Genomic DNA, 13,741 nt, shown 5'->3' on the forward strand with positions numbered 1-13,741 from the left:
CGGGGAAGGGCTTATCTGCGGGCAGGAGGGACTTTGGCAGCAGCTGGGGGTCGTCCAGGGGTCACAAGCCGGCCAAAGAGGGGGGACACTATTTGGCAGGCCGGGTCCGCCCGTGGCCAGCGCCATGTCGCACGGCGCTGCTGCTGCGGTGCGCGCGCGACCAAGGACCCGGCAGTTTTCCAGCCATATCGGCAGCTAGAGCAGGTGCTCTACACTGCCTTGTTGCTAGCCCCCCACCAAATGGAGGAAGGGTGGCCATTTTGCACTCATTTTCGGCCATAAAACAACACCGTTCCCACACTGGCGTCAGGACATGACCTGAGAATCGGAGAATCCCGCCTGTACTGTTAGGTGAATTGGACATTCTGAATTCTCCCTCTGTGTACCCAAACAGGCGCCGGAGTGGCGATTAGGGGATTTTCACAGTAACTTCAGTGTTAATATAAGCCTACTTGTGACAATAAATATTATTATGCCCTGCTCTTAGATTGAGGGGCTTATTATATTGGATTGAATGGAAGCACTTGTAGTTGCACACGTGGCCACCAGCTGTGCTCTTCTCTAATTTATATGATAATGTTCCAATAATTAAGGGATTATTGAAAATGGAACAAAAAAAAACCAATAAAGCGTGAAAGTTGATTGATTATTCATCTGCGACGAGCAAGAAACATTAAGTCAAAAGTATTTGTGAATTTCAGGTCCAGAATAAACAACGTGTCAAGATAATTTCTATTGTATGCTATATCATATCATGGATGTGAGGCAAACCTTTTCACCCACAGGCTGCTTGGAGCCGGGAACGGGTGGTGGAGGCAGGTTTGATTGAGGAATTCAAAAGGGAATTGGATTGCGATCAGAAAAGAGTGAATGCGCAAGGTTACGGGAACAAGGCAGGGGAATGGGATTCGGGAGAATGCTCTTTGGGAGCCAGTGCACATTCAATGGGCTGAATAGCCACCTGTGCTAAGGATCCTGTGATATCATCTGTAATGCAAGCCTATAATGTAATACTGACAGGAATACTACCAAGTTTCTTAACACCTTTCATTGCTGCGCTGTAATGTTCTATAATCTCTGATATAATGACTTTTTGAAGTATAGTTGTTGCTGGAGGAAATACACAAATGACTGTGCACAGCATGATTCCACAAACAGCAATGTTACAATAAACAGATAATCTGTGACGTTGATGAGGGGTAAATATTTTCCAGAAAAGCAGGGAGACATAGAGACATGAAACAGTTAATATCCACCGAAGGGGGCAAAATCACACCTGTGATTAACATCTTGGTGACAGACAATCCCTCTGACAGGACAGTGTTTCCTCAGTACAGCAACAGGACCCTCCGCGTTCCATATCGGAGTGGGACTTGAACCTACCACCATTGACTCAGCAGATGCCAGTGGTACTTCTGAAGCATAGCTCACACCAACAAACCAAGACCTATTGAGATGCCTTTGGAGGTATTATCAATGGGCAAGACCTTTAATCCATTTTAAAATGGATCAAGGTTACAATGTATTCTCCTGACAATGAAATATGGAAATAAAATATTTCCTGATCACCCCCCCCCCCCCCCCCGCCCCCAAAAGCCTGTCCACTATTTGCAAGGCACACATCAGCAGTGTGATGGAATATTCTCCACTTGCCTGGATGACTGCAACTCCAACAACACTCAAGAAGCTCAACACCATCCAGGACAAAGCGGCCCCGCTTGATTGGCACCCCATCCACCATCAACATTCACCCCCTCTCCCACCAACAAACAGTGGCAGCCTTGCGTACCATCTACAAGATGCACTGCAGTAACTCACCAGGTTTCCTTAGACAGCACCTTCCAAACCCACGGCCACTGCCATCTAGAAGGACATGAGCAGCAGATACCTGGGAACCCCACCACCTGAAGGTTCCCCTCCAAGTCACTCACCACCACCACTGGGAAATAAATCGTTGATCCTTCACTGTCGCTGGAGCAACTTCCTGGAGCTCCCTCCCTAACAGCGCAGTGGGTGTACCTACAACCGAAGGAGTTCAGCGGATCAAGTAGGCAGCTCGCCGCCACCTTCTCAAGGGGCAATTAGGGATGGGCATCAGAATGTTGACCGTGGCAGCCTCACACATACCCAGGGTGAATTCAAAAACGCACAACTGATCTGGTAAAGAATCGCAAAGCCCTTAAGGAGCGAAACATTTTGATGGCAGCTTTCACAGGGGCTTGTGGAGGAGGGGAGGAGACAGACCTGGAGCAGCCCTGGCCCCCATCAGGAGGTGTTTAGATTGAGACAGAGCTGTGCTCAGGGACTGACAGCGAGTGATTCTCTGTAACAAGTGTTGGCTGCTGCAGCGTCCAGTTACAACACTGCCTCGAGTGCATCATTCTCCAGCTCTTTCCAGGGGCTATTTTTGGGCTGGCTGTTGCAGTTCCTTCCAAAGTGTTGAGCTCCCTCCCCTCCCCTCCCTCATTGTTCTCATTCGGTGGCAGCTCCGAGTTGCCAGTCTGCGAGCTGAGCGGACACAGAGCAGAGGCAGAGATGGAAAGCGCCCCCATCCCGGTGGTCACGGTGCAGACCGTCCCTTACGACGACCAGAGACCCGGCACCAGCGGCTTGAGGAAGAAAACGTCCGTCTTCGAGAGCAAGAGGAACTATCTGCAGAACTTTACACAGAGCGTCCTGACTTCCATCGACCTGCGGGACCGCCAGGGCTGCACTATGGTGATGGGCAGTGATGGCAGATACTTCAGCAGGACCGCCATCGAGACCATTGTGCAGATGGCAGCTGCCAACGGGGTAAGGCTGGCTTTCCAAATCTAACCCCCCTCCCTCCCCAAAGCAGAGCAACCATTCCGCACACAGCATTAGGGGGAGAAAAACAAGGCAGATTCTCATAGAAACTCCCCCAGGAATCTCAACAACAAAAAATGGTTTTTGTTCCAGGCATAAAACAAAAATGACTTTTCTCATCTCACAACCCAGACTATATGGACGATTTAATAATAATAATCTTTATTAGTGTCGCAAGTAGACATTAACATTGCAATGAAGTTACTGTGAAAAGCCCCTAGTCGCCACATTCCGGCGCCTGTTCGGGTACACAGAGGGAGAATTCAGAATGTCCAATTCACCTAACAAGCACGTCTTTCGGGACTTGTGGGAGGAAACCGGAGTATTTTGAATAAACCAGAGGGCAATTTAGCACGGCCAATCCACCTAACCTGCACATCTTTGGGCTGTGGGAGGAAACCGGAGCACCCGGAGGAAACCCACGCACACATGGGGAGGACGCGCAGACTCCGCACAAACAGTGACCTGAGCCGGGAATCGAACCTGGTCCTTGGCGATGTCAAACAACAGTGCTAACCACTGTGCTACCGTGCTGCCCTCTCAGTGTGAGATTAGAGAGTGTTAGGGGAGGTGGTGGTGGGGAGCGGGGGGGGGGGGGGGGGGGTTGGGGAGGGCATTCATCCTGGGCAGGCTGGAAAAATTCCACCCTCAATCCAGCTCCAACATTGAGCAGAGGGAACAGCCAATCTCTTTATGGAAATATGGATTGGGAATCCAGGTGAGCGGTTTCGACACACCAGCCGAGAATTGCGTGGTTTACTTTCCCTCTCCACCCCAACCTGGTTTGAAACCACTTTCCGAACAGACCCAGTTTAGGTGGAAAGGATGAATATTGATTTATTCCACGTTAGGGATAATTTTTAACATGTAGAAGGTTCCCACAAACTTAACCTGGTGCCAGCTGGAAGATGCTAATAATAATAATCGCTTATTGTCACAAGTGGGCTTCAATGAAGTTACTGAGAAAAGCCCCGATGTCGCCACATTCCGGTGCCTGTTCGGGGAGGCTGGTACAGGAATTGAACCGTGCTGCTGGTCTTATTCTGCATTACAAGCCAGCTGTTTAGCCCACTGTGCTAAACCAGCCCCAGTGGATCAGGTGGATCTGTGTCTTAAGCCAGAATTGGTAATTTGCCAGTGCAATGAATATCACAACATTTCACAGACAAAGCAGCTCAGTATTTTGACACGGCTGAATTCGGTATATTCCCCTTCCTCAGGTGTCATGTTTTGCAATGTTGGTGATCGTGGTTCTCTAGCCTTTCAGGGCTTTTGGATCATGGCCAACATCTTGGTCTTGTTTTCAAATCATGTACCTGTTCTATTTCTCGAGTCGATGGTGTATTTCCTCTTTTGTCTCCTTCCTGCTCTGCGACCCTCCATTTGGCCAGTCTCTGCCAGATATTCTAGTTTCTCCCTCCCAAGTACTTTGCCTGGAATTGCCCTTGCCTCTTGGTGATCATCTGCAAAGTCCATCCTGTGGGCTGGGTTTACTCAATTAGTTTTGTGTGTTTTCCAACTGATCCTCATCATATGTCTCAAAAACCACACGCCTGGTGTCGTTAATCCTCCATTGACTTGCTCATGTTCCAAATTCACATCTATATAGTAACATGGACCAGATGTAATATTTTAATAATCCCACTCTGCTTTCCATCAAGATGGCCTTATTTCAGAAGAGGTCCAGCATTTTTGCAAAGTTTTCTTTTGGAAGCGTTCTGTGCTTTCTGATGTCTTGATCACTCGATCACTGTCGATCGTGGCACGGTAGCACAGCGGTTAGCACTGTTGCTTCACTGCGCCAGGGACCCGGGTTCGATTCCCGGCTTGGGTCACTGTCTGTGCAGAGTCTGGACTCCCCGTGTCTGCGTGGGTTTCCTCCGGGTGCTCCGGTTTCCTCCCACAGGTCCCGAAAGACGTGCTTGTTAGGTGACTTGGACGTTCTGAAATCTCCCTCGGTGTACCCGAACAGGCACTGGAATGTGGTGACTAGGGGATTTTTACAGCAACTTTATTGCAGTGTTAATGTAAGCCTACTTATGATACTAATAAAGATGATTATTATGGTATATTGATCCGACGGAACAAAATCTGTGAAGACCGTTTGGGAGTAGAGGGTGGAACTTGCAATAATGGGTATTGAGCTGAATATTGAGCACCTTCAGTGTAGCTCCACCATAATTTGGAAATTGGCAGTTTAACCATTTGCATTTATTTCTACAGCACCTTTAACATAGTGAAATGTCCCCAGATGCTTCACTGAAGCATTAACATTAGGCACCGAGCCACAGAATGAGATGTTAGGATCACTGCTTGGTAAAAGGAGTGCCTGAAGAAGAAGGGGAAAGGGGCAGTTCCAGAGTCTGATACCTCAGCAACTGAAGGCATGGCCGTCAGTGCGAGAGTAACAGAGAGTGAGAAAGAGCAAGTGGCCAGAATTGGAGGAGTGCAGAGATCCTGGTGGATGGAGAATTGGAGGAGGCTACAGAGGTAAAGAGGGGCAAGGCCATATTACATTGGATATAAGCAGGCCATTCACCTCAACCAGTCCCTGCTGATACTTATGCTCTACTCCAGCCTCCTCTCATCTTATCTCACCTAAATCTATCACTGCAACTCTCTATTCCCTTTTCACTGATACACTTGCCTAGTTTCCCATTAAACTGCAACTATACGATTCACTTTAACCACGATCTGTAGCTACAAGTTCCACTTTCTTAACACCCTGAGTGAAGTTTCCTTTGAATTTATGATTGGGTTTCTTCACCACTGTCCTATATTGATGGCTTTGATTTAGCTCTTCCCCATAAGGGGAAATGTTCCTTGGATTTCACGCCATTAAAATTTTAAGACCTCTGCTTCATTTTCCAAGAGAAAAGTGACCCAGCCTGTTGATCCATTCTTGATACGTAAACCTGCACATTTCTGTTATCGTCCTTGTAAATATTCTCTGCACTCTTTCCAATGTCTCTATTTCCTCTTTATAATGTGGCTACTAAAACTGCAGTCAATACTCTAAGCGTGGTCTAATCAAGGTCCCCCCCACCCCCAGGAATAAAGCAGAGTGCCTGGTTTGCTTTTTTCATGGCCTTGCTAATCCATGGCACAACTTTTAGTGTTTGATGTATTTGTATTCCCAAATCCCTTTGTTCCTCCAGCCCACCTCGACCCGCACTTTCCAGGAAAGAAGTGACTTCCCTATTACTTCTACAAAAAGGTTCTCCCTCACGTTCGTGAATAAGGTTTGCCACTAACTTAGATTTCCCATCTTGAATTTTGAGTATGCGATCAGTAACATTTAAAAAATGAATCAGCGAAAGACCCAAAGGCCACTAGCAGGACACTAAACCTAAGAGTTTTAAGACTGATGGAGGTGGATCGGACAATAATTAGATGATGCCGTATCTTTACTTTTAAGAGTGATGACTAGATGATGGATATACGTTGATGTCAGTGGTGAAAATTCTGGAGACTGTGATGTATCGTGATTCTAACAGTGGGAATATAAAATGGAAGAAAATGTCTAGGATACAGCATTTAAAATTGAGAAGCACTAATTGCTTGCAGCTCCATCTCAAACCTTTTTTTAATGATTATTTATTGGAATTTTCAAATTTCTTTGCAAAATTGCCTCAAAACAAGCATAAGCAGAAAGATGGCCATAGTTATCAATGTACAACAGATACAGCACAAACAGTAGCAAGATGTTCTTTCTATAGAGGCAGTGCAGCGAAGGTTTACCAGACTGATCCTGGGATGGCAGGACTGATGTAGGAGGAGAGATTGAGTTGGTTAGGATTGTATTCGCTGGAGTTCAGAAGAATGAGGGGGGGTCTCATAGAAACCTATAAAATTCTAACAAGACGAGACAGGGTAGATGCAGGAAGGATGTTCCCGATGGTGGGGGTGTCCAGAACTGGTCACAGTCTGAGGATACGGGGTAGACCATTTAGGACTGAGATGAGGAGAAATTTCTTCACCCAGAAAGTGGTGAGCCTGTGGAATTCTCGAACGCACAAAGCAGTTGGTGGCAAAACATTGTGGGCGCGATTCTCCCAAAACGGGAGAAATCGTAAGGCTGGCGTCAAACCCGCCCGGGTTGACGCCAGCGCGCCCCTTCCCGACCGGGAACCGATTCTGGTCCCCGGTCGGGGCTAGCAGCCCGACGCCGCAAGCTCCGGCATCACGGGCTTAACGAATTTCGTTAAGCCGGCTTGCCGGAGTTAGCGCCGGCTGACGCGTCATATGACGTCAGCCGCGCATGCGCGGTTTGGAAGACTCCAACCCGCGCATGCGCGGATGACGTCATCGCGTATTTGCGCGAAACCCGCGCATGCGCGGGCCGGGATGCCCCTCAGCCGCCCCGCGAATGGATACTGCAGGGCGGCGGAAGGACAAATAGTGCGCGGGCATCAGGCCCGCTGCCCGCGATCGGTGCCCACCGATTGCGGGCCCATGGCACCCTTGGCACGGCCGTGGTACTGCCGTGCCAATCGGTGCTATGGTTATAAAAAGCGAGTTGTTCCCGCCGTTTTTACGAACGGCCAGACCAGGTCTGTTTGCCGTTCGTAAAAACAGCGTAAAGGGCTGGGACTTCGGCCCATCGAACAGCTGTGAATCGCTGCCGGCCGTAAAAAAACGGCGGCAGCGATTCGTGTCGGGAGTTGGGCGGGGGGGGGGGGGGGGGGGGGGGGGGGGGGGGGGGGAGAATAGCGGGAGGGTGGGAAAAATGTCGGGAAGGCCTTCCCGCTATTCTCCGACCCGTCGTGGGGGTCGGAGAATTTCGCCCTGTATGTTTTCAAGAAGGAATTGGGGATCAAAGGATATGGGAAGATGGGATCAGGCTACTGAGTTGGATGATCAGCCATGATCATAATGAATGGCGGAGCAGGCTCAAAGGGCCGAATGGCCTCCTCCTGCTATTTTTTGTGTTTCTATTACATAATTGGGAGCGAAGAAGCGCAGGTGAATCAGGGACAAAGTCCCCAACCAGCTCCCTACACGGATCAATGTCCTGTCTGTACCCGAACAGGATACAGACAACATTACAGGCCAATACAATACCCAAAGCGTGAAAGTAAAATGAAATCGACAAACTTTTACAGAGGAATTTAACTCTTCCCCAGCCCCAGGCCGGAGCGGACAGCCACTCCGTAACCACAAGATGGCAAAGTGACAAAGAGCAGGGGCAGCACGGTGGCACAGTGGGTTAGCCCTGTTGCCTCACGGCGCCGAGGTCCCAGGTTCAATCCTGGCCCTGAGTCACTGTCCGTGTGGAGTTTGCACATTCTCCCCGTGTTTGCGTGGGTTTCACCCCCACAACCCAAAGATGTGCGGGGTAGGTAGTTTGGCCATGCTAAATTGCCCCTTAATTGGAAAAAATAATTGGGTCCTCTAAATTTATATTAAAAAAAAGAAATGGAATTGGGGATGGGGGGGCACCAGCCCAGGCAACTTCCTGGTGAACCTCCTCTGCACCCTTTCCCAGTGCAATCACATTGTTTCTATGGTGTGGTGGCCAGAGCTTTACACAGTATTGTAGCTGGGGCGTAACCAGTGTTTTATGCAGCTCCAACACAACCTCCCTGCTCTTATATTCAATGCCTCAGTTAATAAAGGCAAGAATCCCAGAGGCCTTCTGAACCACCTTATCTACCTGTCCTGTTATCTTCAGAGACCTGTGAACCTGCCCACCAATATCCCTTTGATCATCTGCACTTCCCAGGGTCCAACCATTCATTGTATATTCCTCCTGTCAGTCAGAAACCAACCCAACCCCAGGCCTCAGAGACAGGATTAAATGTGCTCCAACAAATTCCCCCAAAGGAAATGCGCTCTCTGCTACAAGAACCTCCTCTGGGGCTGGGGCTGGTTTAGCTCACTCGGCTAAATCACTGGCTTTTAAAGCAGACCAAGCAGGCCAGCAGCACGGTTCGATTCCCGTACCAGCCTCCCCGGACAGGCGACGGAATGTGGCGACGAGGGGCTTTTCACAGTAACTTCATTTGAAGCCTACTCGTGACAATAAGCGATTTTCATTTCATTTCATTTTCTTGCACCATCATCGCCTCCATAAGGATGCCTCGCACCTCTTGAAATGTGGCGCTGACGTTCTGCGCCGCTGTGCCAAGACCACCAGACGGTCAACTTCATCGCTCGTGGCCACCATTTGCCGGTTTATACCGTACTGTCAGGATGGGAATCCTCTCAAAAGCATCTGTGCCACCAAAGCCAAGGCCCAAACCCAACTCCCACCAGCCACCACGAATCAACAAGGCTTAGAGCCTTTCATCTTGACTCAAATATCGGCCATCAACTCTCGGCACATCGCAAAAACTGTGCAGACCATAAAAGTGATGTGTCCAATGATAAAAATAAGGATAGAAAGATGAGGAGAGCCAGGGCTCGTGAAACGCAGCCGCTCCCGTGCTCACATCACATGACCCATTTCTGACACCATCAATAAAACCTTTTTTTCCTTCTCCTTCATGTATTTATTTAGATTCCCCCGAAGAGGCATCTGTGCCTATAGCCTCCCCATTCTAGTATGAAGCTGATAAACCTCAGGCGGGGTGCTCCATCCCGCCAGAACCGTTTTCTGGCGTGGCGCACCCCAGCCGAAAGCGGGATACTCTGTCCCGGCCAGCCGACCAATGGGGGTTTCCCATTGCGGACACCCCCACGCGTCGGGAAATCCGCGGGCGTGAGTGCGTTGCCGGCGAAGTGGAGGATCCCGCCGAGGGAGAATCCCGTCCCTTATCTTTGCAGCCTGTCAAATGCCTGGATACCTCTTGTATGACCCAAATTGTATTGCAGCCGTGCTCTGGCCAAGATTAACATAACTTCTCAGTTGACTATGAAGTGCTTTGCAACGTCCTGTGGTTGGGGAAGGGATTATCTAATTGCAAGTTTTTCCCCCTCAGAGTTCATGATTCAATCATTGATCTGTAGTCACTTTGTTTTGGTTACAATACCTAACGTATGTGATATGAAAAAGACATTGCTTTCTCCTCAGTGAGCAAGTGTTGGCTCAGAATTAAACTAATCTGGTACTTGCTTCCCGTAAAGTCCTGTTTCCATTTCAAGTCTGTCGCTTGTGACACCGTTTGGATGAGGTGAATGAAGAGCTGAAGGGTAGACCAAGGAATCCTGATGCATCTGTGGCTCATGGCAAACCCACGCACCAATCAGAGCAGAGGCAAAGTTTTCAGACAACAAAATTAATGTGACAGCCAGGATCATTCATCTGTCTCTTCAACATCATTGAGCAACTTGTGGCAGTCTTACGCTACAACAATCTGCATTTCTATAGCCTCTTAAAGTAGTCAAACACCATGGTGTTTCACAGGAACATTAAGGGGCAAAATTTGACAACAGTGAACTCATGACCTTTGACCCGCTCCCAGGAGTCAGTCCAAAGGTGTGCAGGTTGGCCAAAGTGGATTGGCCATGATCGATCTGCGGGGTTACAGGGGTAGGGTGGGGAAGTGGGCCGCGGTAGGGTGCTCGATCAGAGGGTCGGTGCAGACTCGATGGGGCCGAATGGCCTCCTTTTGCACTGTCGGGATTCTCTGGAGGACAGTGCTACTCGCTGAGTCACCCAGACATTGCAAGGAACACAGTTGTTCTGCAGAGATGTGTGGCTGCTGTTGGCACTCGGTACAATTGTTGACTCAAGGTTCCAATCTAATACATTTGCTGACAGTAATCTGACATGACTTTGGAAAGATTTCCCGAATCAGCCTGGAGGAGATCCCAGTGCTCACACATTTCACAGCACTTTCAATGGAATATACAGCATGGAAATCAGGCCACCCGGTCTGATTGGTCATGCTCCTCATGAATTTCCTCCTGTCCTTTTCCATCCTACTATCTGCATCCCCTTCTGTTCCTCATTCCTCAGCCTCCACTTAAATGCATCAATGTCACTCGCCTCAACCCCTACATGTGGCAGCAAATGCCACATTCCCACCGGGCTCTGGGTGCATTCCTACCGCGCTCCTGGTGAAGAGGTTTCTCACAAATTCGCTTTGATGGCCGTGTTCGACCAGCAGGAATGACACATGTCGTGCAACTATCTCCTTGGAGGAGATAGCACAGCTGTCTCCCCTCCTTCCTTTTTTCAATTCAGCCTCGTCGGACACACTTTTACTGTTACTGCCATCAGATAGATGTACCTGGTACATGAGAGTATCAGAACCTGCTGGAAATCTGGGATTCACAGATCTCCCCATTTTTAAAGGGTGCCTCGATCTCAAAGTGATGTTAAAGGCCCCTGTTTCCCCCCTCCCCCTTTCCCTCTCCCCTGACATCGGGGTCTACTGGCAGACAAGGGAAACACTCCCAACCCTCCAACACAGAGGGACAACCTCCCCCCCCACCCCCACCCCCCTCCTCCCCTTACCCCCCTCAATGGTCAGTTCATACTCCCAGCACCATGCAGGCATCAGGGGGACCCAAACCCCCTCCCTCATCCCCATCTGCACCAGGACACCACTCCATTCTATGTCGCCGCTCTCCCCCCACCCCTCCCACCGCCAGGCAGGCGCAACACCCCCTTCTCCAGCAATGCCCCCTCCCCCAACCTATTGGGAACACCCCCAATGGAGTTTCCTGCAGGCCCCACTCGTAGCGCCGCCCCCTTGCCCAGAACTGCCAACCTGGCAGTGCCCTTCAGGTTGGGGGAGCCAGGTTGGCTGTACCAGGTTGGCAGTGCCAGGTGCTGTGCCAGGGCAATGCCAGGCAATGTCCCTCACCACCCAGGGGCTATACTCACCTCCGCGCCCCCAACATGGTCATCACAAATTGTTTCTGGAAACTAGTAATGATGTCCACCTTAGTGGCGGGGTGAGTGGTGGGGGTGGGACAGGGCGCATCTGGAAGCAACGGTGTAAATCTATAAAAATACGTGGTAATCAGGTTCACTCACTCACTGAGCATGACGGGGTTGGGGGGGGAGATCTCAAAGTGAGATCGCCACGTTACAAATCCCATTATGGCCCTCTCATGAGAGTTGGCGGCCATAACGGGATTTGCGATCGCAGCAAAGAGGGCTGGAAAATCACGCCACCCCTGCCTTTGTGTTAATGTTTCATCTTTAGAATCTGGGTTTTGAACATAACTTGGACAGGACGTGGGCAGGAATGTTTAATGAGTAGAATAGTTCACCAGTAATCCAAGATATTCTTTCAAAGAAATTAAGGTATTTTGGAAGGGAGGGCGAGGCAATAGCAACTAAACAGTACAATTTTGAAGAGAGTATGGTGACCTTGGGGGTTCACGTCCGCGGAGCTTTGTGTTGATAAAGCTGTACATACAGAATCCTTGGCTTTACAAAGAGCCGCAGAATACAAAAGCAAGGAATTTTAGCAATTTAAGCTAAATCTTTATAAAATTGATGTTTAGGCCTTTGCTGGAGGATTGTGTTGAATTTGACACACCATAATAAGGGGAGGCAGTGACATAGTGGTATTGTCACTGCACTAGGAGACCAGAGACCCAAAGTCATGCTCTGGGGACCCAGGTTCAAATCCTGCCACTGCAGGTGATGAAATTCGAATTCAATTAAACAAAAACCTGGACTTAAAAGTCTAATGATAACCATGAAACCATTGTCGTAAAAACCAATCTGGTTCACAAATGTCCTTTTGGGAAGGAAATCTGCCATCTGGCCTACATGTGACTCCAGACCCACAGCAATGTGGTTAACTCTTAACTGCACCCTCAAGGACAATTAAGGATGGACAATGAATGCTGGCTCAATTTGCAAAACCCACATCCCGTGAACGAATGAAGGTAAATAAATAAAAGAGAGTGCAGAGGATATTCACGAGGACGATGCCAGCAATGAGGAATTTCAGTTACGTGGATCTGGACTTGTTGGTTTCCCCAGCCGTGTGTTTCTCGGCGGCCCGCTAGTGGCGTGTTTCTCTACTCCCGCTTCTTGCCAATGGGATTTCCCATTGAAGCCCCCCCCCCCCCCCCCCCCCCCCCCCCCCAGACCGTCAGGAAACCCGCGGGCAGGGTGCCCTGCCGACGGGAACAGAGAACCCAACGGTCGGAGAAATCTCGCGGAGACTGGAGAATCTGCAATTGCTGTTTGAGGAGACAAGGTCACTTTCAAAAGGAAATTGGATAAATCCATGAAAAAGAATCCTTTGTCGGGCTATGGAGAAAGAGCAGGGAGGGTGGGGGTGGAGGGAATGGGATTAATTGGATAGTTCTTTGACAGAGCTAGCAAGCACAGTGGACTGAATGGCCTCCTTTACAACGCCGCAAGATTTTAATTCCCAACCTCTGCTCCTTCCTAATTTTCAATGACCAATGGCTGTGTATTAACAAAGCTAACAAAATGCTACATCAATGTTCAATAAAATTTCATGAGCATGTGGAATGAGTGTCTTTATAAAAGCAATTTAGGATTTGAATAAGGTAACAAACATGAAATTCATCAAATACTAATTCAGTGTGTGTTTTCCACGCTGCTGTTTTCAAATACAAGAGTAGGAATGTTGCACTGTAGCAGTGACGTTAATAGAAAAATGAGCTACGCAAGTGGTGAGAGAGTGAAACATTGAGTGAAAGCAGCAAGTGATAGAGAGAGATAGATGGTAGCAGTGTTTACAAACAGGAAAACTGCCCAAAGACAGGATCACTTTCACTGTATTTAAAAAAGATCAACTTTCATTCTTCCAGAAGGATTCTATACTTTGTAAGTCTTACACCAAAGATTACCACCTAACATTATTATTTTATGAATACATATAATAAAGAAATGACTTGTATTAATGCGAGCACATTGCATTACCCAGGACATCTCAGAGGGCTTTACAGCAAGTAAATATTGGGGAGTGCAGTTTCTGATTTGAACACGACAACCAATTTGCTCATAGCA

At 48.8% G+C, this 13,741-nt stretch overlaps 1 protein-coding gene across 1 annotated transcript in view; it reads left to right on the plus strand.

Annotated features, from left to right (window-relative positions):
* The first annotated feature begins 2,301 nt into the window (after positions 1–2,301).
* The window catches only part of pgm5 (phosphoglucomutase 5), a 136,456-nt gene continuing 125,016 nt past the window's right edge, over positions 2,302–13,741 (plus strand). Inside the window, exon 1 of the mRNA XM_038804072.1 lies at positions 2,302–2,793. Coding sequence (XP_038660000.1) covers positions 2,536–2,793 — 258 coding nt within the window. The 5' untranslated portion in view covers positions 2,302–2,535. The remainder of the gene's footprint in view (positions 2,794–13,741) is intronic.

This window comes from Scyliorhinus canicula, chromosome 8, assembly GCF_902713615.1.
Source record: "Scyliorhinus canicula chromosome 8, sScyCan1.1, whole genome shotgun sequence".
Lineage (NCBI taxonomy): Eukaryota > Metazoa > Chordata > Chondrichthyes > Carcharhiniformes > Scyliorhinidae > Scyliorhinus > Scyliorhinus canicula.